The 23,502-nt window shown below is 49.7% G+C and overlaps 2 protein-coding genes across 2 annotated transcripts in view; both read right to left on the bottom strand.

The window, feature by feature from the left end:
• Positions 1–1,426: 1,426 nt before the first annotated feature.
• On the bottom strand, positions 1,427–11,780 carry OTOP3 (otopetrin 3). The gene is made up of 6 exons (XM_089772035.1): positions 11,384–11,780; positions 10,297–10,433; positions 7,891–7,949; positions 6,444–6,562; positions 3,967–4,886; positions 1,427–1,748 (listed from the first exon to the last, which is right to left on the bottom strand). Exons 1-6 carry the CDS (start codon positions 11,778–11,780, stop codon positions 1,578–1,580), a joined length of 1,803 nt encoding a protein of 600 aa, XP_089628161.1. The 3' UTR covers positions 1,427–1,577.
• An 8,697-nt stretch (positions 11,781–20,477) lies between these two features.
• The window catches only part of OTOP2 (otopetrin 2), a 53,630-nt gene continuing 50,605 nt past the window's right edge, over positions 20,478–23,502 (bottom strand). Inside the window, exon 8 of the mRNA XM_025178132.3 lies at positions 20,478–22,519. Within this exon, the coding sequence (XP_025033917.3) occupies positions 22,349–22,519 (171 nt within the window). The 3' untranslated portion in view covers positions 20,478–22,348. The remainder of the gene's footprint in view (positions 22,520–23,502) is intronic.

The raw sequence follows: 23,502 nt of genomic DNA, 5'->3' as shown, positions 1-23,502 counted from the left end.
TCCAAGTAATATCGAAATACTGTCAAGCTGGAGGACGACTTACTCCGACTCCTGTAACCCTCATTGTACGAGGAGGAAGAGTGCTCTGTTTCGAAATAAGGGCTGTGTAGATGCTCCCAGTAAGCTACACAATTGCTGTTTATTTTGAGTTAAGTGTAGCTTATTTTGAGTTAAGCCCTGCTATGTAGACACCTCCCCCCCAAGTGTTTTTCACTCAGTGGTGCTCCAAATGCCTGCCAGACCATTCACTGAGGGGCACTGAGCTGTTTATGACCTGCCATTGAGAGACACTGAGTGCCCATAGCCCCTCTTGACATCAATTGAAGTTGTGGGTGCCCAGCATTTTTGAAAATTAATCCCAAAGACCCCGATCCTCCAGGGTATTTAGGTACCTTAGGCTGTGTCCACACTTAAAACACTACAGTGGCCCAGCTGACACTTGGATCAGTGGCGGGAGAGGTTTACCAGCCGCTGTAATTAATCTGCCTGCCAGAGAGGAGGTAGCTGGATCAACAGAAGAATTCTTCCCTCAGCCCACGCCAGGGTGAGGATGGCGTAACGTCTCCCAGGGGTGTGAAAAATCTGTGCTGCTGTATGTCTTCTGTGTTGATCAGCCTTAATTTTCATTGAATTCAATGACAGTAAGGACAGGTCTACACTAACAAGTTAGTTCAACCCAGCTACAAACACTCAAGGGTGTGAAAAGTCCACCCCCCGAGTGACACACTTAAATCAGTGTAACCCCTGGTATAGACAGCGGTAGGCTGGGAGAAGAATTCTAGCAACTTTGCTGTTGCCTCTCAGGGAAGTGGATTACCTAGGCCGATAGGAAAATCCTTCCTGCCAGCACAGGTACTGTCTATTCAGCAGCACAGATGCAGCAGTGCAGCATTTCAGGCATAGACAAGCCCTTAAAGAACTAAATATCTGAGCATCTGGCCCAAGGTACATACTGAGCGAGTGTCAAAATCAGGAGTCGAATGCTCCTAGATTTGCTCTTGCCGCTACACTGCACCTCATAGATGCTCTTATGAACCTTATATGATCTTATGGGCATTTTTGTTCAACCATGGGGCACCTACTTCAGGTACTTCTGTGACATCATTCTTAGACTGCTATTAGGGTACCTGACCCTTGTCGCTGACTGACACATGGAGGGTAATGATTTCAGAAGTATTTGAGTCTGTGCATCTTGTTGCTCCTCTTATGTTCAAAGGATTGAAGGTGGTGCTGTTTGAAGTCCCATTACTCACCATACAATGTCCTGAAGGCAGTAACCATGTTATACCTATTATTCTCCCCCTAGTTTGTTTCATTGCACAATAAGATATTTTACAGACTGGTCTAGATTGTTTTGATTTTTGGGGAGAAAGGTGCTAGATACCAGCATGTTAAAATCCCTTTTCATCCAAAACTCCTAGAGAAACAGAGCTTAGAGGAGCCAAAGCAAAAATCCAAATGAACATGAGCTGGAAGTATAAGAGTCTTGGTTCCCACGTCTCCATCTGGCTACTGCTGTGTGCAGCTCCATTTCCTATTTCGCTTCTGCCACCGGGTGAGGGAGGGGTGGACCTGGATCAGGATGACATGTAAACCTCCAGGAGCCCCCCGACAGAGTGCATCCTGTAGAACACACCAAGGGGCATGCTGAAGTTCACGATGGCAAACCAGGTGGAGTAACCGTAAAACGACTTCTCCAGCCCGTTCTCAAAGGTGGGGTGCATCCCGAACGCGGGCATGAGCCACAGCTAGAAGGGTAGGAGTAAAGAGCAGAAGTCAGAGGAGGTTAGGGAGTACTATAGCAGGGGGCTTTCAACCTCAACCTCTCCAGACTGCTGTTCCCTTATCAGCAGTCTGATTTGTCTTGTGAACGTCCCGTCCCCAACAAGTGTCACCCCACTTAAAGACTCTGCTTACAAAACCAGACCTAACAATACAGAAGAGTCAGCACACACTGCTACTCACAAATGGCTGACTTTGTCCTTGCTACTATAGAATTATAAAATAAATTAACTGGAATAGAATTACAGCTGGTCCCCAAGTTACGAATGGGTTACGGACTAAACGCTTGTTCATAAGTCGGACCCCATCGAGTTACATTGCGACCACTCTGTTCGTAAGCACGGGTCGCATTCATAACTCGGGGACCGCCTTTACGACCGCTTAATGGGAGGTTTGGTCATAAATGTGAATGGTCATAAATCGACCATTTGTAACTCGGGGACTGGCTGTATTGTACTTATTAGTGTATAGCATATAGAGGAAGATAAACGAGTCACTGTATTAAATTTTAGTTTATGCTGACTTTGCCAGTGATTTTTATGTGGCCTGTTGTAAAACTAGGCGAATCTCTAGATGAGCTGAGGTAACCCCAAGCAGGGCCGGGTGAAGAAAGGGGCTTTAGGGTGCTGCAGCCCAGGTGCTAGGGTGGGAAGGACACTAATGCCTCTATGTGCTGTATTCTGGGACAGCTCTGCTTGGCAGCGGATGTGTATGTTCCACCCCTCCCCGGAGCCATGTCCCAGCACTGACTGCACCTGCAGGCTCCACCTCTCCCTCCTGCAGCTCCCATTGGCGATGTTTGGTGACCAATGGAAGCTTTGTGGGGCAGTGCTTGCAAGTGAGTGCAGGCTGCATGGAGCCACTTGTCCACCCCACCCAAACAGGAGCTGCCCCAAGGAGGAACTCTGTACCTTAACTCCTTGCCCCAGGCCCCTTCTGCACCCTAAATCCCTCCCAGACCCCACACCCTAACCCTGAGCCCACTCTGGCACCCAAGTTCCTGGCCAGATCCCTACCCCAATCTCTTGCACTGAGCCTCCCCTCCCACACTCCAAATCCCTCGTCTGCAGCCTAGAGCCCCCTTGATCCAAAATACCTCATCCCCAAAGGAGTTAATCTGGGCTTGCCCTCTAGAAGTCCCGAATACTCCCACTGGCACATGTTTCCCTAGTTGAGAACCACTGTCTCGCTCCCTATATATTCAGCATATTCCATGGCACTAGGTATCCTCAAAAGCCTGTGGTGCTGAATGGATGCAGGGCTGGCTGAGGTAACCATTGGGTACCTCTGGTGAATGGGAGCAAGTCACTAGCTGATGACATCTTGGAGGGATGTTTCCTCCCTTTACATTCCTGCAGTCTCTGCCAATAAAACCCTGTCTCTAATAGAACCCCATCTGGAGACCCTGTAACAACAGAGTTGCCCCCATAGCTGGGTTCAGCTTTTGTCATGTGGCTGGTGGGAGGAACTTGGAAAATGTGGCATTTTTCATGGCTATTTTGCATGTCTCCATTTCCCTGTTGCATGGTGTCCTCCTCCTGCTCCTCCACACTTGAGTCTCCATAACACTGGGTGGTTTTCCTCCTCTCCGGGCTCCCTTCTCTCTCTCCACCCTCCCTCAGGGCAGAGCCCCAATCAGCTTCATCTGGCCCTTAATTGATTTGCAGCTGCCCCTTCTCAGCTGCCCCTAATTAGCCAGGATTGCTGCTGTTTCCTCTGCTAGAGCAGCCTTTCTCCCCTTCCCCCAAGTCCTTTAACCTGCTCTGTCACAACACCTAATGTGTCTAATAACTTCTAATCTACCTAAAGTCGGGGCATTTGAGGGTTTTTTAGCTGCCTATGTTCCATGACCCCCGTTCCTGCCCAGTGCAGAAAATGCAGCCACTCATTATTTAGTCATGATTAGCTTTAAAAATATATTTTAGGGTCAAGGAGCAAGATGTTAACTGGACACCTTGTCTGCGTTGTAGCACAGGCCTCAGAGCTGGCTTACTAGTAAGAGCTGACTATCAGGCCAAGGAAATGTTGATTTTAATGGTCTTTGGAAGGATGGATAGCTCAAAGGAAAAAGAAAAAGGAGTGGGCAGGGGTGAGAGAGCCAAGGTAGAGCCAAGGTGTTCTCTGTTTATACCCATTCTCATTGGGCTTGGGATGTAGGGAAGGAAGCTCAAGAGAGATACTCACTATGATGTTGCACAAGACCAAGAAGATGGAGATCTCCTTCAGGGCTTTCCTCTTCCAGTTCAGGTGGCTGTAGGTATTGATGTAGGTTTGCGAAACCCTCCTGATCTCCTGTCCTATCTCTAGAGGGTAAACTCTTCTGGGGTCACCGTCTTCACACTTCTCACCTTCTTTTGCCTCAGTCTCTTTGTCACCAGGGGGCAGTGTGGGCTCCTGGCTGGTGTGTGACATGGTTGCCTCTTCACTGGGTGGGTCTGAGTCCTGTGGGGGAGCCTCAGCAGGGCTGACCTCAGGCTTCTCCACCAAAGGCTGCCTGTGAAGCCCCTCGATAATGAAGATGTTCTGGGTGATGTGCTGAATGATGAGGCTGACTCCATAGGTCAGGATGAGTCTGTCCACCAGACCTCTTCTGTTGGTGGCCACAATGGCAACAATGGAGAAGTAAGAAATGCCAATCTGGCCCAGGGCTGCTCCCATCAGCAGGACCACGTCCAGGCTTCGGGTTGGGTTTTTCACAGTGTCTAGTTCGCGCTCTTCCAAGCCATGGATGACTGTCCCAGCCAAGGCCCCCATGCTCATCAACGGCAGCAGCGCGATGTAGTAGGAGTAATACAGCACAAAGACCTGCCTCGGCCCTGAGCTGGTGACCTGGATCTGGTAGGCCATGAAGACACAGATCCCAATGAACATGGCAGCTATGCCCAGCACCAGCCCAACGATGACTCCCCGGAGCTTGAACTTGGGCCTAGCATGAATGGTCTGGTGGGGAGGGATGCGCCTGCCCACGTTCTTCCACATGACGTACAGCATGGAGCTGCTGATGAGGCAGTATTCCGGGTTGAAGGGGTACAGCAAGATGTAGCCTTTCTGGAAGATGAAGCAGGCTGTTGTGTTTGGGCACCTGCATGGGCTGGTCTCGTTGCCTGTAGTGGGAGGAGAGGAGAGGGAGTCACTTGGGAGCCACAAGCAGCCGGGGAGGGTTTTTTAAGTATTTCCTGGCTACCTGCTCTGAAGTCCTATGTACCTGCCTGCCCCTGAAAGGCCAATGATAGGCATAAAGCCAAGTGAGCCTCAAGACTGGGCAAGGAGGGGGTGGTGTCATAATAATAATACATAGCCCTTCCCATGTTCTAAGTGCTCTACAAACGCTAATTAAGCATCACTCTCAGTCCACCCAAGAAGGGGTAAGTTATAAGAACATAAGAACGGCCATACTGGGTCAGACCAAAGGTCCATCTAGCCCAGTATCCTGTCTTCTGACAGTGGCCAATGCCAGATGCCCCAGACGGAATGAATACAACAGGTAATTCTGACATGATCCCTCTCCTGTCATCCATTTCCAGGCAAACAGAGGCTAAGGATACCATTCCTACCCATCCTAGCTAATAGCCATTGATGGACCTAACCTCCCTGAATTTATGTAGCTCTTTTTTGACCCCTGTTAAAATCCTAGTCTTCACAACATCCTCTGGCAAGGAGTTCCACAGGTTGACTATGCGCTGGGTGAAGAAAAACTTCCTTTTGTTTGTTTTAAACCTGCCACCTATTATTAATCTTTCCATTTCTACATTACACAGACAGGTGATGTCAAGGCCACGCAGCCTGCCAATGGCAAAGCCAGGGTCAGTGCTAAGACTTTCCTGCTCAATCCACTAAATTCTCTTTACATGCATCGGGGAGACTAAGACCACTGGTAAAGGTCTAAAACATCTGCCAGAGGGGTTGAAGTTTCTGATGTCATGTTGAATTTAGGCCTCGTCCACACTAACTGCTGCCATTGATCTAACCTATGTCCCTTCAGCTTCACAAATAGAATAGCTGAAGTCGACGTACTGTCTGTCGTGTTTTGTGTCCAGTAAGGTTGGCAGGGGCTGCTCTCCTGTCAATGTCGGCTACTCTTCTCATCCTAGTGGAATACCGATGTCAACGGGATAGCAGTTGGAAATTGATTTATTGTGTCTAAGCAGGCATGATAAATCGATGGCCAGTGGATTGATTGCTGCAGCATCAATCCCCGGCATAGTGGAGACAAGCCTATAGTCATGACGGGAACCAATGGGGATATTCTCTCTCTTTCTGGAAGGGGAGACCGGACCTGGTCCCTGACCATGACTACGTGTAGATCTTGACGTGTGTGTAATACATGTTCTTTTTCCTTCCCTAGCTTCCCAGGAGAGCTCTTTAACTCCAAAGTTTAGTGGCTATATACCTTTCCAGGTAAATCAGCTCATTCCAAACAATCCAAACTGCTTTATGGATCATCCAAAAAAAACCCCCCTAGATTTCCACCAACCTGCAATTCAGCAAAACTTCCTCTTTCCCCAGAAAAAACAGGTATCTGCTCCTTGTGCTTTAGTGAAGCCACACATCCCAGTGGGGATGATTCAGAAACCTGCATGCCTGTGGCCACAGGCCATTGCTGACCTCACGGGCTCTGTCTACTTGTTGCTATTAAGACGCAGTTGAAGAATGAGCCGTACCTAGAAAATTCTGCACGAGACCTTTGAGTGCAGATTCAATTTCCCTGTGAACAGAGTCATTGGTCACGGCTAACAGCCAAAGGAGGAGATCCGTGGCCATGGTCAGCATCAGCCCACATCTGTAAAAGGGGAAGAACAGTTTTACAACGTGTCACTCAAGAGAGCCCTCAGCTGTTTGGCTATCTGGAGCCCACACATTCTTCAACTTGTATGATGCCACCTGGACTCTCATGGGGGTGTGCATGCACACCTGTGCTTATGCCTACCTTTGTGCATGCACACTTATGTATTTGCACACACAAGCACACCCGTTCCTGCACAGTGATATCCGTTCCCACTTGCATGAGAACTAGATTTGTAGCAGAACTCAGAAACTAGTGTACAGCCGGGCAACAGGCCCATTCAGGCTTGGAGGTGTCCTAGGAGTGTGTCGTGGCCAGGAGAAAGCTAGCTAAATCATGTTGACGTAAAGAGAATGGACAAGTCAAAACTTCGTGCCTCAGCAACTTCATGCAGTAGGAAGATTCTCAAGGCTGGGAATTGGTTTGTAAAATCTCACATCCTTTAAAGATGAATTTTCCTGCTCAGGGGAATTGACAAGAACTCCACTGACCCGCAGCGATGGCATGGATATCGCAGGGGTGGGCAATAATTTTTTACTGGGGGCCACTTCAGAAATTTTTTAAGTGGCCCCGGGTTGCCCTGCTTCTCCACCCACAGACCATGTTTGATCTCGCGGTGGGGCAGCCAATGAAATCTTTGCCCCTGCCCAGAGGTTCCCCCTCGGCACCCATGTCCCTGGAGGTGGGAGGAGATTTTGTGTGCGCCCCATTCTGCACCCAGGTCAATCAGGGTTTGGGGGCGGGGGAGCACGTGAAGTCTCCTCCCGCCCTGCCAGGAGCACATGGTGTTTCTAAGCACCGCACCCACCTTTCAGGGCAGGAGCAGAGCAGAGGAAACTTCATGTGCTTCCCCCCAGTCCCTGATTGGCCAGGGCGGGGGGAGTGGCAGGGCCTCCATGGGCTGGATCAACCCACTTGGCGGGCCGGATCCAGCCAGAGGCCCTTTAGCCCACCCCTGCTCTATCATAATCTGAAACCTTCACGCTGACTAGGTCACTATCCTCCACTGAGGACAATCAAGAGGCCCGGAGATGGGATTAGGAAATGAAACGGTTGATGCCACACGGACCAAACAGGAAGTTGGCTCAGAGAAGGCAAATCCCATCTGAAGTCTGTTTGAAAGGGGACTGATTGATCTGCCCTGCGTTAAATATAAAACCCTTCTATTTCAACCTACAAAGATCTTTAAAGCTGAAATGTGTGTTAGAAGGAGCCTGGTGGAAGGCTGCCGAGGAAGGGAAAGTGGAGTCGGAAAGGTCTGGCATGGGAGTGTTCAAAGCAACGTGAAGGGTTCTTAAATAAGGCTCCTCCTTCTCTCATCCTACCTGGTCAGGTTGTGCTGGACTTGGGTACAGTCCTTACAGTGGCGCCATATAAGGTACGTCTGAAAGCAACAGAAACAATCACGTGACCCTATTGCAAACTGCTCACAGGTGTGTGTGTGTGTGTGTGTGTGTGTGTGTGTGTGTGCAACAGAACAATCACATGAATCTATTGCAAACCCGGTCAAGGGTGTGTGCACGTGTGCACGCGCGTGCACAGCCTGTGCGAATGCAGTCGTCGAGGGGCAGCACGTGCCACTCTGGGAATGGATGCAGGCGTCCTTGAGTTTAGGGGTGCATGTGCATCCGTTTAGCAGCACCTGCGTGTGGGCAAACCTGTACTGTCTAAAGTGCAGCCAGCTGCTTGACATTTGCGGTTTGATATGGAAAATAATCTCCGGTCTCTTGGATAGCCAAGTGTAGCCATGGAACGTGCCTGGACAGAGCAGCAGTCCGAGAAGGCGGCGCACCTTCTGCCTGCTCTCTCCAGAAGGCACCTCTCTAGCAGCCTGCAGCTCCCCTTACACAGAAGGGGTGCTCTGAAGTTGGCATTGAAATCGGCCGTGCTCACCGTATGGTGGTTTACAAGCTAAAAGCACTTTGGCAGATTTGGGTGACGTATTTAATCAGCTTGTTGTTCTGTTTTAATTTGTTCCTGCCTTATCTTTTGTATAGGATCCCACATTCCAAATGCTGGGAGGGGCCATGAACTCACAACACCGCCTGTACTAGGACGTGCCGTTCGGACAGCTTGTCTTTCACAGGTTTCCTATCCGTGGGAGCCAAAGGGGCTGCGTAGATTAGCAGTGTATAGTGGGACGGAGAGATACCATGACAGAAGTGATGAGAATGAGAGTCAGAGAGCAGAACTACCCAACATTAGCATTTAATATGATGTGCCATATAAATGCCATGTGCATAATACCTGTTTAACGTGTAGGAGAAACACGTATGGCTCCCTCTACAACAGGGTTGGGGAGCCTATGGCCCGGGATCTGGATCCAATCCCTGGCTTGTCTGGATCTAGCCCCTGAGGCTCAGGGCTCCCCCCCAGCATTGGGAAACTGGGTGCTGGCACTCCCACCCTGTGGCCCCTCCCACCCCCAGCCCACTCCTGCACCCTCCCATCTTCCCAGATCCACCAGTCCCCACACTCCAAGCCTGCTTCCTGGCAGCCCTCTCCCCCACACTGAACCCCTTGTTTTTGGCCTGAGTCCAGAGCCCAGGGAGCCCCACAAAATCTACTCCCCTGGGCCCCCCAGGCTCTGCTGTGCGAGGGGAATGTGGGGAGAGTCTGCGTCTCAGCTGGGGGCCACGTCGGTGAATTTTTTTGGTTTTTGGGATTTTTGCTTCTTACTTTTTCATGGCCCCTCACCTATTTTTCTGAGTCAGTGGCCCCCGACCCAAACAAGGTTCCCCACCCCTGCTCTACACTATACGCCGGTGAAAGCCGGGCTGCGTCTACACTAGTGCGTAGCTACACTTGTTCATGGAACACTCTGGCGGGAGAACGGGGGGGAACAGTGGGGAAAAAAGGTTCGGCAGCTCCCTGCTCTCAGAGTCTGCATTGTGGTGCGGGAGAGCTCTGGCAAGGTGAAGCAACCGGTCAGAGCCTTACCCCACCACCAGAGCCTTTCTCCACACTGCACCGCAGTTGGAAGCTGCTCTAGCTTTGCCGCACTCTTGAGAGTGGCGGCCCCCAGGGTGGCAAGCAAGGCTGTGGGAGGGGGAGATGCATTCCAGCAGGGGGAGTCAGGAGACATATGGGAGGAGGGAATGCACAGAAATCCCTGCCCACCCCCCATCCCCGCTGGGCCCTTCCAGAGGGGGGTGCCCACTGACCCACCAGAAGGCTCTGAGGACTGGCCCAGGGTCAGAGGGATGTCCTACTTTCATAGACTCATAGAATCCTAGGGCTGGAAGAGACCTCAGGAGCCATCGAGTCCAACTTTACAGAACTTCTGGTTGCAAAGCGTTTTAAATCATGTAACCATGCCACTGGTGTTGCCATTGGGGTCAGACAATTGCAAATGGAGAGAAATCCCCATTTCAACAAAAGCTTCCTGCAGGACATCGGTACAGAGATGAAGCTGCTGACGGGGTAGGGGGTTGGGGTAAAACAGCTTTTCACTTGTCTCTGGAGCTTTATTGACTTCGCAGAAGGAAGCAGGGGAACTTCTGCATCATTCCTGACAGATTTACTGTCTTTTATCGCAGTAGCAATGTCCTTTTTACATTTATGTCTTCGTGTCCTGTTTGTGGTGAATTTTGGTTTGGTATTTAAAACAGTAACTGCTACTAAAAATATCTTTAATGAGCACCCCCTGCCTCTGCTCTTCCTCTCTCCCCTCCCTCCCTGCATGTGGTGGCCAGGGCGGCCTGGGTTCCAGAGCCGATGACATTCCATACCTGAATGCAAATGAAGATGATATCTATGCATGGGAACAGGATTTCCAGCTGGGATTTGCAGTGTCTGCGGCTGCCGTCGTATCCGATCCAGAACACACTGAGGAGGATGCTGCAGGCACCAAATAACACTAGCGACCCTGTCCAAAGAGCAAAACCATCAGTGAATCCAGCAAGCCAGGATCTGGCTCTAGAGAAGCCTGCATGGAGTGAACCGAAACTGGTGAAAGTTTAGTAAACATCACATGTCTCCTGCTTCTGTGCTTCCTGCGCTCTGTGGTTTCGGGTGGAGGGAGCTGAATTCAAATCCTGGAACCCGGTGCCCTGAAATTTGGGAGAATCTGGGAACCTCATGATTGTTTGGGGAGTGGGGAGGAGAGCCCTGAGTCACAGTTTTAGACCATTTGGGTGTGTCAGTGCTGGCTCCGTCTCTAATTAAAGATACTGGGGCCAAACAGAAAATTGATGATGCCCACTGTGATGTAGTATTGGTGCCTTGCTGGTTGCTAGGCTGGGGCTGTGGGTGACCCCCACTGGCTGGTGGAGTCTGTTCGTGCCATTACGGGGGTGCAGGCATTGGGGGAACCCCGACACGCTGCCACACCCACAACCCAACATCATTTGACTGGAGTGTGGGCTCCAGGGGTAAGAGCTTTAGAAGGCAGGAGGGGACTCCGGCTTTGGGGCTGAGGCAGGAGGGGCTTAACTTGAGTGGCTCCCAGTCAGTGGTGCAGTGGGGGAGCTAATGCAGCTTCCTGCCTCCTCTGGCACCACAGACCATGCTGCACCCCAGAAGCAAGTTCCCAATGGGAGTGTGGAGCTAGTGCTCGGGGCAGGGGCAGTGCACGGAGCCCTGAGCGCTTCCCCCCACCTCCCAGGAAGCAGGCCTATTGCTGGCTGCTTCTGGGGCCCAGTGCAGTCTGTGGTACAGGACAAGCTGCCTTAGCATTCCCACTGGCGACTTGATCCTCCCACAGCAATGAGACCCAGGGCCCAACATCCCACAGCCCAGACCGTTTGAAAACGTGTGTGCAAAGTGGTTTGTGTGCCAGGCACTGAGCAAGGGAAAGCAGACGCATGCAGCACTCACCCTGCACCCAGAGGGGCCCAGCATGGGAGTCCCTGTACAGCACCGCATGGGGCTTCCTGCTGGTACACAGCAAGTAGTAGACCATCCAGCAGAGAGACAGGATCTTGAGGATGGAGAGGAGGATACAGACGTCACGCAAGGTAATCGCCACCCTGTTAAAAATCATGCTGCTTATGAAGGCGCAGCCCAGAAACACCACGTTCATGGCCAGCAGCCCCGAGAACAGCTGTCCGCCCTTCCGAGCCTGCCTGTCACTGTGCAGGAGCGAGGAGCAGCGCCGATGCAGCCAGGACTTCTCGTAGCGGATCTTCCAGGATTTGGGCGCTGCAGACGCTGCCTCTTCACCCTCTGTGTCCTGGTTAAGGTGCCTCTGCCGGGCGGCTTCCTTGCCAGCCATGTCTCAGCGGCCAGCCTTTCCTGCTGTCTGGTGGGAAGAGGAATCCACGCTGGAACCCCCTGTGACACTGAACAAATGGGGATTAATTAATAAGATCACCTGGAAAGGGTGCGAGGATTTACACACTGAGCCACGTGGCTTCACATGGAGCTAAAGCTACGTGTGAGATGAGTTTGGTGGTCTCAGCTTAGTCCCTGGCACAATTGCTCTCCATAAACCCTCCCAGGACAAGCCTTGAGCACCAGAAAAACAAGTGTCCCTGGGGACCCTGCTCCTTTGGGGCCTCCACCTGTTGTACATGCTGTGTAGTCGCAGGTGGATTTCATCTTTCCTCTCCGGCAGCTGGATCAGAGAAGGAAATGGCTCACTGCCAAACCCCCCTCAGCTATAATAGGGTCAGATGCTAAAAGTGGCCTCATCCTTACCAGCAAAGATCCCCCCAGAATGCTGGAAGGAGCTGAAAACAGATGCCTGGTTAAAAACACTTTGGCGTGTGTCTCACGTTATCCGTTACAGTCTGTGTACATGATCCAGGCCTTGTGTCATGGCTGGGTGCTCTCACGTGACCATCAGGTGTGTGTGGAAGACTTGTAAGGCCGGCTGACGTTCCCATCCTGCTCTCCTCCCTTCTTCTTCATCCAGCTCTGCATCCAGGTTTCCAGCATGTCTCACGATAATCATCTAGATCGGCTACAACATCCGGATCTGGATCTGAATCCGAGCTCCCCTTCTAACGTTCAGGGTTGTTCGATTTCGGTGGAGGCCTGTCTCTACTAACAATTGCACCATCCTCTTCTTGGAACTGGGACTTCCAAAGACGTGTGAGACTGGCCCCAGCCTGCTCCAGTTTGTCAGCAAAGGCTCCTCCTGACAGTCCTCTCCCCAGTCCCACTGCCAGGTGATGTGTCAAAAAGGGGGCAGAGCTGGAAAGCTCTATTTACTCTTTCCACAAAGGGCAGTGGGAAATGGTAGAGCAAATACCTGGAGCTTGTCCCTAGGAGATGGTAGATTTTAAAGAGACGGGGCCAGATTAGCCCCTGCAGGTGTGAGCGCACCCTGACTTTGGGGTGCTTTTCACTTTGGACCTAGCTGTAGTTTGCAGTAAGGACCCTGGGGCAGGGACAGTGCAGTCAGTAAATAGGATTTGGGTTTAATAGGGATCTTAGCTCTCGAGGGCTAAGAAAATGTGCTGTTCAAAGCCTTGAGCGATGCTGCCAGACCCAGCATGTCTTGCCCTGTGAGTGGGACAATACATGTGAAAAATCTCTTCCAAGCAATGGGCCAAAGCTGATTCATTCCACGGTTCTGGGAGGTTTGACGACACCAGAGGAAAGGGCAGGAGGTTGCTCACTAGGCAAATCCCATTCTGGTTGAAAGGGATCCACAGCTTTAGAAAGAAAAACCCAACCCCTCACTTTTTCAGGGGGTGAAAATCCCAGAACCTCCCAGTCCCCACTTTGTCAGCGTGGCGATAAATCCCCCAGCTTTGGGGCGGACGTGGTGCCAGACCCAGGCCGCCTCTAGAAGAGCCCAGTTTCAGCAGCTGGTGCTAATCCCATCTTGGCTCCTTTGGGGGATGATCAGAGAGCAAGGGGTCTAGGTTGGGGGGGGGGGGGGCAGTATTAGAGAGAGTCAGGGCAGAGTTGCTTCCGAACTGCAGCTACTTCCAGAATAACAGTAACAAAATCCATTCACCCTGTTGGAGGGAATCCCAAAGCCAGCTGGAAAGGGACCCTGCAGGAAGCATAGGGCCATGCCCAGCCTTTCCCCCATCCCCAGGAGTGACCCAGAGCCAAGAGAAGCCGAGAAGAGGCGTCTGTACCAGCCAGAGCTCCCTGAACCCTCCTTACCTCCACTTGGGCCCCTCAGATCCGTGGGGTGGGAACAGCAACTGGTGGGGCCCGTTTTACGCTGTCCAGGTGCGCAATGCTAAAATCCCCCCCGTGGATGACAGTCGTTCGGGCCTGGCTCTCTCCAGGAGTCTCTGAAGAGCCGTGGCAGGCAGACAAGAGCTGCCAACGGGAAAGTGTAACCTGGGCTCTCACGGCGCATTGATTTTTGCCTGTTTACTTTTGGAATATTATTGTCATTATATTAATGACCTCGCTGAGAGGCTCATTAGCTCAGCAGATGGCAGCCAATGGAAAGCAACCCTCTTGCACACCTGCCTGGCCAGCCCATGTTAACAGCTTGTCAGTTCTCTGCCCAGGATGTGCTGACTGGTGGAAACCGCAGGCAAGCCATAGTGACTAATGCCTTTTGAAGGGCTGCGGTGTCTGAAAGCCACTTCCCCCCTCTCCGGTGCACTCGAGGCAGCCCCAGGCGGGGGATGACGGGCGAGCTGGATTGGCTAAAACAACCTGAACTTTCACCCTGCTCTCAGAAGGAACTCAGCTGGCCTGGTTTGGACGTTCAGAACAAAGACTGGATCTCTTTGCACCCCACTCCCATTTTGGGGGGAGGGGAGTTGGAAGCCAGGGCCAATGTGCTACGCGTCTTAGCTGAGTTTGTGTTCTCTGAAACGCCCAGGCTGAGGCATGGGGTGCAGAGGCAGGGGTGAGACTTGCGGAGAGATGCCATCAAGAATCGAAACGTCAAGCACTGCATCTCTTGGGTTGTCGCTTTTACTGTCTGCTTGAGTCACAGTGTCCCTGGCAAAAACCTGATAAGGAAAGGAAGGAAGGGCCAGGGGGAGGGGAGGTGTGAGATGCAGAGGACTGCCCTGGATCAGACACAGGCTCAGGCCCAGAATGCAGGTAGCAGGCATTATTTATTTGTCAAAAAGTCAAGAGTGGAAAGTGTCCCGAAGTTTGGTCCTAGGAGAGAATTTAAGAGGATATTGCATGTTCTAAAGCATCATGGTTCACAGCATAAGCCAGTAACTAATGGGGGGGTGGGAGGGAAATGTCCCCTATCAACAGATTATTTCATATCTATCTACTACACAGTTTCCTACATCTACCCCTGAAGCATCTGGTACTGGCCACGGCCAGGGCAGGGTATAGGGCTACATGGACCGCTGGCTGGCTTGGTCTGACATGTCTTATGTGTGTGGGCAGTCACACTTTTAGACAGGAAATCAAACTTCTTTCCTAATGGCCATTTTAGAGCAGAGCAGGCCACCGGGCTACCCCAGGATGCTATTTGGTAGCCTGTCTATTTAGGATAACTAACCTGGAACCTTCTTCCCGGAGCATTTGGTGCAAAACTGGGAGACCTGCCCTCCTGTGGAATTTAAAACCACAGGCTTAGGGTTTCTGTACCTGAGTCTGGTCTCTCTTGAGCAGGGAGAGGGGAAGTGGGTTTACTGCAATCCTAGATTCTACCATCAGAGATCCAAATCCCAGCCTGCCTGCAGCTTTGGGGAAATCTTAATAGGGATCTGAACTGGGGGGAGAGGGGTGGAGTCAGCAGCTCAAAAAGACCAGATCAGCTCCCCAGATCTGAGCCTGCTTCAGGGAAGGAAAATAAATATTATTATTATCATTTATTATTATTATTCCTCTGAGGAATAATCATTTGAAGTTAAAAAAAAATCTACGTTATTCAAAAGAGTTTCAAGAAACTGAAGTGCAGGGAGTTTACAAACTTTGCTTGTTTCTCTTTGCTTAACCCTGAGATTCTGGGATGGTATATGCGGGCCTGGGGGAATTCTGCAATTTTACTATTGCTCCAAATGCAACAAAACTGCAGAATTCTCCCATACTATAAACATTTCAGAAAAGCACATCCCTTCAACTATATCCCTTCTAGATTTCTAGCACATTGATTCAAGTTCAATAGATACAAACCAAGGTTAAACCAATGTAAGTCAATCCTGGGGTTTATGCCGGATTAACTCGTTCCGTTTTTAAATCACTGTGTGTTTAAATGTGCAGTTTTCTTATCTGCAGCATCCTGATTCACAGCTTTATTGGTGCACTCAGCGTGAGTATCTGCACAGGCCAACCATAAATCAGGGGCACTGGGGTAGGAGGCCAAGCTCTTGTGTTTGTCCAGGAGGGTTCTGCGGCATGCCACACTCCAGAGTACAGGTCCGCACCCTTCCGCACCACAGATAACATCCTAGGGTGATGTCGCAGTGTGGAACTAGCTGGCAGTTTCAGTGGTAGTATGATAAGGTGATGGAGTTGCCCTTCTTCCCTCCCAGCTGGCCCTTAACAAGAACCAAGCTCTACCCAACACCTCCTGCCCCATCTGCCCACAAGCAAGCAGCCAACCTGCTTTCCCCACCCCTCAGCAAAGACCCAACCTGATCTCTCTCCCAGCACCTGCAGCTGAATCCACCCTTGCCCAGCCACCGGTGAACTCCCCTCTCAGCAAACATCCAACCCCTCCACCCTCAGCCCTCCACAAACACCCTGCCATGACCCCCGTCTCCCTGCCTTCCAGCCTGACAGCCCCCCTCTCCTTGCTCACAATGAGCAGCCGACCTCAGCCCTCTCCCACAGCCACAGACTTCCCTGGGCACATCTCCCACCTGGCTGCTGTGTCGCCAGGTGATTGTCGCCCCTTCCCTGCCACCGCTTTGACCAAATCAAATCCAGGGCACGGGTCAGGGAAGAGGGGCAGTTTCTCTGTATCCACAGCACCATGACTCAGGACCAGCCCTAATTGCAACTTTTCCTTTCCCTGTTGTTCACCTTCCATAAAGTGATTTCTTATCTCCAGCTGTTTGTTTGATTAGTTCCCTTCCCATGTTCTTAAATGGTGAAAGGTCCTGGCTTTTGGGCGTTGGATGGCTCAGGCCTCGGGTTGCCAGATGGTTTCAACAAAAATACTGGACACACTTGACAGTACATCACAATCTACGTTACATCTTATTTAGAAAATACTGGACAATTATGTTTTCTCATTAATAATTTGTTTCCCGAACAGAAAGCTCAAATACTGGTCTGTCCAGTTCAAAACCGGACACCTGGCAACCCTACTCAGGCCCAAGAGACTCAGTCCTCTCTTGACACCTGGATTTGGATTAGGCCCAGGTGGCCCTTTCAGATTGGGGTAGAGTTAGGCTGAAGCAAAAACCCAACTCAATGTCGGGACAGGGCGTTCACGGGTGCTTGGAGCTTGGTTTGGCTTGTGGATGGGCAAGGATCCAGCTGTGAAATCTAGATCCAAATATCACCAAAACGTACATGCTCCTCAATCCAGATTCAGGCTAAATTGTGGCCTCCTTCTCAGTGGCGCTGAGCTTCCCCAAATCCTCCTGACACCAATGCTCAGCAGCACTGAAAACCAGGCTCCTTTTATGTAGGTTCCTAACTCTGCAGTTAGGAACCAAGCTATAGGAGTGAGGTTCCAGCAGTGTTCCTGTTCTCAGGCAGCTCTCAAGTGGCTTGGTTTGCGTCCCTTGCAGATGTTCAGTTATTGCCTCTCTGTGCCTCCAGGAGCAGCAGCCTCTCATGCTGATCTGATTTCTGTTCCTTTCCAAATGACTGTAATTTGAGATATCATGAAAGAGAGGCTGGTCCATGTGCAGAATAAATTTTGTAATTTACACTCAGGCATGTGTGGATGTGCACCTGTTATAGACACATGTGCTGCCAGTTGTGGGTTCTCTGCTAAATCAGCTGGGTGGTATTTGAATCTCTCCCGCGTGGCCACCCAAGTGCTCGGCTTACAGGGAACACTGGACCAGAGGTTATGATGCTGGTCAGGAGACCTAGGTTTAATTCTCTGCCCTGCCACAGACTTCCTGTGTGATCTTAATTGGTCTCTGTGACGTAGTGGGGGTACTTGCTGGGCTGTGGTGACCCCTGCTGTCTGGAGCAAGACCCAGCAGGGAAAACCTCACTAGGCAGAGGTAAGGCCAAACTTGTGGAACCAGTGGCCAGACACCCCCCATGGAGAGGAACAAAGGAAGGTGAATGCGGCCCTGGCTGGGGGGCAGGGCTGGAAGTGGGTTAGTTGGTTGGTGGCTGTCTGTAAGGATGGATGAGACAGCCTAGGGAGAGGAGCTGGAGTTTAGGGGCCCAGTCTCCCCCATCTCAAGGGGGCCTGAGGCATCCTAGCCCAGTTCCTGTAACCAGATTACACCTGTGCTGCGCTGTGCTGGAGGAGCAATAAACCACCCTCAATTCCACTGGCTGGTACAGTCTGTTTGTGCCATTTCGGGCTGCAGGAGACGGGGAACCCCCAACGTGCCGTCACAGTCTCTTAACCTCTTTGTGCCTCAGTTTCCCTTCTGTAAAATAATGTTAGTAGTATTGCTTTACTTCACAGCTATGGCCTGAGAAGAAAGAAACAAATCAGAAAGCCACACTGTTTCATTTCAAAACTGTCAGAATGAAATGTTTTAACTTTTTCAGATTTTTTTTTTTTCCTGCTGAAAGAATCTGACAAATTCGACACACATTCATGAAAATGTTTTGGGCAACCCAACCCTGCATTTTTGGTAGAAAATCAAGATGTGTGGGAAACATTTTGCCCAGCTCATTCAAGAAAGCTCATTCAAGAGCCATTGGTTAGAGTTCTGATGCTCTGGCTTGAACCTCTGCAGACTAACCAGGTTCTGTGCAGCAGTCCAAGCCTGGGAAACTTCAGAAACATAGTCAATAAGGTTTAAAAAGACAAGACACTTGGTCAAGGCATAGGACAGTTGTGAGCGCAGTTGTGACCCAGGTGCCCAGAGATTCTGGTGTAAGATAGGCTGCCAAGTGCCTACGACTGTAACTAAGATAGACGTGTAGATCTTCTGTTGTTTTAAAACCCCTTTTTTCTTACATTCAACTTTGAACGTGTGGTTAAAAATCAATACATTTGTTTTAAGGCTATACCCCATTGAGGGCGACTTTCTGAAGGGAAGAAATGCAAGTGCCTAACTCAGTTGGACCTGTTGGGTATGTGCGGTTGATATACAGGGTTCTGTAACCCAAAGAGAGGGGAAGGCCTGATACATGTAGGGATGGACTAAGAGAGATCAGAGTTGTAGGTAGTCCTGTAGCCATAACAAAAGGTAACACAAGAAGGAAAGTATATACAATCAGGAAAGTAAAATTTGCCAGCGGGAGTAACTTAAGAGTCTGTCTTGATTTTTTAGTCCAGCTAGTTCACAATTCATTCACTTGTTCCTCTTGCAGGTTTAATTTCTGATGAGCTGGTCTTAAAAAAAACTATTAATGGACTAATGATGGGGAGATCCCCCGCTAGCCTGCTAGCTTAATGATCTAGTAAAGGATCTGCATTGAAAACAGAGTGACCAATGAATTTATTTTCACTGTGAGCAGGTAGGTTCCATGTTGCAAGTCGCTGGGAAAATATGGCACCCCTACCCCCCAGGGAACTGTGATATCGCATTGTATAGAGTCTGGACATACACAAGAGAGGTGCCCAAAAGAGGAAGAATAGTCAGAAATTTGGTCACCATTCCTAAAAAACTCCAGTGGAAGGGAGCTCCCCAGCCAGCAAACCGGAATGTTTAGCCAGGTTCTTTGAATATTAGCCTGATCCGAATAAGTAATGTACGATGGAAGTAGCACAGATTGAACCTCTCTGGTCCGGCACCCTTGGAACCTGATGAGTGCCAAACCAGAGAATTTGCTGAATCATGAGAGGTCAATATTGCAGTGAGTGGGTCTCTTTTTATTTTATTTTTCACTGAGCTGAATAAACAGAAAAATCTTGCAATACTGCTTAATAGTGTACGACTGTAGTGATACACCCTATAATAGCCTATACTTAACCCTAGCTTATCAGCTCTCTTTATAACAAAGTGTGAGCATTGTTACACAATTTTATTGTATTGGCACAAGGAAATAACTAGATAAAGCATAAAAAAATACTTATGTTTAGCGGCATTACTAATACTTCCACTGCTAGCTGGGCTCTTAGAAGAAATTTAGGAGCTAAAGAGAACACAGAACACTGAAAGCCAGGACTGGGGGCTGTAAACAAACTTTATAGAACTGCGGGAAACCTGCAATAAGCGGATAACTGACTAACTAAACTCATGCCGGATTATGTATGTTGCCCACCCTGAGACTGCTGGATTAGAGAGGTTCAACCTATAGACTAACATTTGAGTGTAATTTTGTCTTAACAACAACAAAAGGTCTCAGAGGTGTAGATAGCTGTGTTAGTCTGTAACTTTAAAAACAAGAAGTCCTGTGGCACCCGAGAGACTAACAAATATATCATGAGCTTTTATGGGTAAAACCCACTTCATCAGATGAGTTGGAGTGGAAATTACAGAAACCAGGTTATATATAACAGCAAAAGCAGTTAGTTACCTGTCAAGTGTAGAATCAGTGTTAATGAAGTTAATTGAGTCAGGCTGGATGAAAAGCAACCAATGGCTGGAAGTTAAAGCCAAACACATTCAAATTTGAAATGAGACACAGTTAACCAGAGAGGGGGATTAACCATTGGAATAAAGTCTGAAGGAGAGTCGTGAACTCTCTCTAGATGTCTTCAGATGAAGACTGCACACTTTTCTTCACAGAGATGACTGGAGAAGGTCTATAGCCTGTGATATACAGGAGGTCAGTTTAGATCCTCCAATTGTTCCTTCGGGTCTTAAAATCTATGAATGTTTGAAATGTGAACTTTTGGGGGGGAGAGAAGGATTCAAAATATTTCTACCACCTCAAAATCTTTGATCTTCCCTCTCATTCTGGTATTCCATGGATCAAACCTACCTATGACTGCAGCTGGCTGGTAAAAAAAACCAATTCTGCTCAATACAGGAGCATGATTTTCATTTATTCTTTATTTGAGAAATATACAAATAGTCTTGGGAAATGATTGTAAATGTTTATCACCTCTGTCATTTTCCTCTTCAATACAATGAAATTTCTTTCTCATGTAAACATAACTTTGCGAGACCGACACTGAGCTGTGCCATGTTGACTCATTTGCTGATACAGTAAAAGTGGTGTTAGACGGCACTTCAGCAACTGGAAAGCTCCATAAAGTGGCATTTCTGATCTTCATTGAAAGTTTGGTTTATAGGCGGCTTGGTGTGGAGCCAGCAGGCTCCCTACCTGGCTCCCCAGAAGTGGCAACATGTCCCTGCGGCTCTTAGGTGCAGGAATAGCCATGAGGACTCCTGTGCTGCCCCCGACCTGCTCCACTGTGAGCATTGGCTCTGCAGCTCCCATTGGCCAGGTATTGTGGCCAATGGGAGCTGTAGGGGTGGAACCTGTGGGTGGAGGCAGTGCACAGAGCTGTTTGGCTGTGCCTCTGTCTATGAACGGCAGGGATATGTTGCTGCTTACAGGGAGCAACCCGAGGTATGGGCTGCCTGGATCTGGCACCCCAAGCCTCTCCCGCACTCCAACCCCCCTGCACCCAAACACCCTCCCAGATGTTGTACTCCACACCACCTCCCATGCCCCAACCCTGAACACCCTCTGCACCCAAAATCCCTCCCTCTTCATTATCCAGAATTGATGATTTACTGACACCTCACATTCCCCCAACATGCCAATTAACAAAGCTTTTACTGTACATATTTGCACCAGCCAAATGGAGCATGGCCTAGAGGTCTTGCGGCTTACTTCCAGTTACATTCGCTGATACATGGGTCTCCTAAGGAAATCCATGGTAGCACAGTGTGTACATGTAAAGTCAGTATACCTGGCCTGTAGAATGAATTGTATCTCCAATGCCTGCATTGGGTGGCACTGTGAATCTTTAGCTATTCATTGTTATGCTGAAAATCAATAAATAATTTTTTATACAAAATACATTCATAATTTAAAAAAATCATTAAACTATTTTAAAAAATCCTTATAATTCTCATAATAGAATTAACCATTGGCCTTGATTCAGGAAAGACCATAAGCATGTGCTTAAGCCTGTTCCTATTCAGGACAGCGCTTCAGCATGTGCTAAGGGCCCCTGGACATCAGTGGAAATTCAGCACATGTGTGGGTGCTGTCCTGAATAAGGATGCTTTCTGTCATTCTGGGCCTTGGCTGATCAGCAGCTATCCCGTCTTGAGGAGAAGGCAGGGGATGTGACTGAGGGCCATATTGCGAAGCCGTCAGGACCACGGTCGGGCGGTGGGCGGAAGAGCAGTCTAACGCGATTGCAAAAGCCTTCATGATTCACCAGTTCACTTTGCACATCTGTGCACTGGATTCTTTTCCTTTGCCACCGAGGTGGCAGTTCCCAGAGGTGGGATGTAGCATTGTGTCCCATTTGCCTAACACACCTCAGTTTTCTCACTGGAGTCACTGGATCTCTTCTGGCCAACGGGATTCAGCCTGCCCATAGATGGGCTTTGGCCCTACAAAGTGCTGAGAGAAGAAAGTCAGTGGCATTGGGACTCCTTGGTAGGATCAGGCCCTTACTAGTAAGGAGTGTCAACTGAAGTGAGCTACCTGTGGCTTTCATTGTCCCACTTTGTAAACATTCCACTTTTCAAAAAGCCTTAGACTACAAAGCAGTAATTGAAATCAAACACACTGTGACAATGAGTGGATTACTTCCACTGCGGTGCAGTAATGCCCTGTCATCGCTAGGGCAGGAGATCATGCAACCCCTGAGCCCTTCAGTACAGTCACGCAGACTTTCAGTCCTGGGGTGAGAAAGGTGGGTTGATAGAGCAAGCGTTCTTCCCTTTAGGACATGATGTAGACCTCCAGCAGGCTGGCCACCGCGTGCATCCGGTAGAAGATCCCAAAGGGCAAGCATATGTCCACAATGGCGGCCCACATCAAGTAGCCGTAGAAGTTGAGTTCCTTCTTGTTGTCAAACTGCGGCCGGGCGCCGAACGCTGGCATGATCCAGAGCTGTTTGGAGGAGGGAAAGAAATGAGACAGGCTCTGTGACAGGGGTGGGATGTAGCCCTGAAGAGTACTTAAAACCCACTCTATCGGCTTCATTTAGCATGGACACTCACGTTGACTATTTTTTTCCCATTTTTTCTCCTTCCCTTTCCTTCCCCACCCCCGCTCTTTCTCTGTTATTTATTTGGAAACTGGACTTCATTCATCCGAGGAAGTGGGTTGTGCCCATGAAAGCTCATGAGACCATCTACATGTTTTGTCAGTCGCTAAGGTGCTGCAGGACCATTCGCTGTTTTTTAAGTTTTGTCAATTACAGACTAACACAGCTCCCCCTCTGAAACTTTTGGGATGTGGTGAGCAATTACAACCCCAGGGCAGATGAGTCAGAGTGAAGGGAAATGGTTTAACTTTCACTTTTTCATTTTGGTGACAGAAAAGGACCAATGGGATTGGAGGAGCTTTAACTGAACCATCTGTGCCTCGGTTGTTCAGAAACAAACTGCAGCGCCTATGAAACGGGTGATTTTCCGCCACAGCTTCCCTGTCAATCAAAAGTGGCTTCAAAACATGAGAGGCTCATGCTACATTTAACTGGCTTCCCTTATGGCTTGCAATGAAAAGTGTGTCTGCTAATTGGGGGTAATTGCTGATGCAGGTGAAGCTATTCGGGGCCAGATTTTGCTCTGATACACCTGGCAATAGACATACTAAAAGTACCATTCAATCCATACGGTGAAATCCCGGCTCCACAGAGGTTAATGGCAGGGACGCTGATGGGGGAAATGGGGAGAGGGTGCAAAGGGGGTCACAGGCCCAGGTCTGGTAATTTAAAAGGGCCGAGGTTCCCAGCTGCTGCTACCTTGGCAGCAGAAGCAAATGAGTCCCCTATGGTGGCGCTGAAGGGTTGGCTGCAGAGGGCTAGACCCCAGGCCTGCCCCTTTTGCCCTAGGCCCCAGAAGCCCAGAGCCCCTTCTGGGCCTGGCAAA

Source organism: Pelodiscus sinensis, chromosome 20 (genome assembly GCF_052426305.1).
Source record: "Pelodiscus sinensis isolate ZL-2025 chromosome 20, ASM5242630v1, whole genome shotgun sequence".
Classification (NCBI taxonomy): Eukaryota; Metazoa; Chordata; order Testudines; family Trionychidae; genus Pelodiscus; species Pelodiscus sinensis.
Note: the sequence above shows the minus strand (reverse complement) of the source record. Positions and strands in the feature narration are given on the sequence as shown.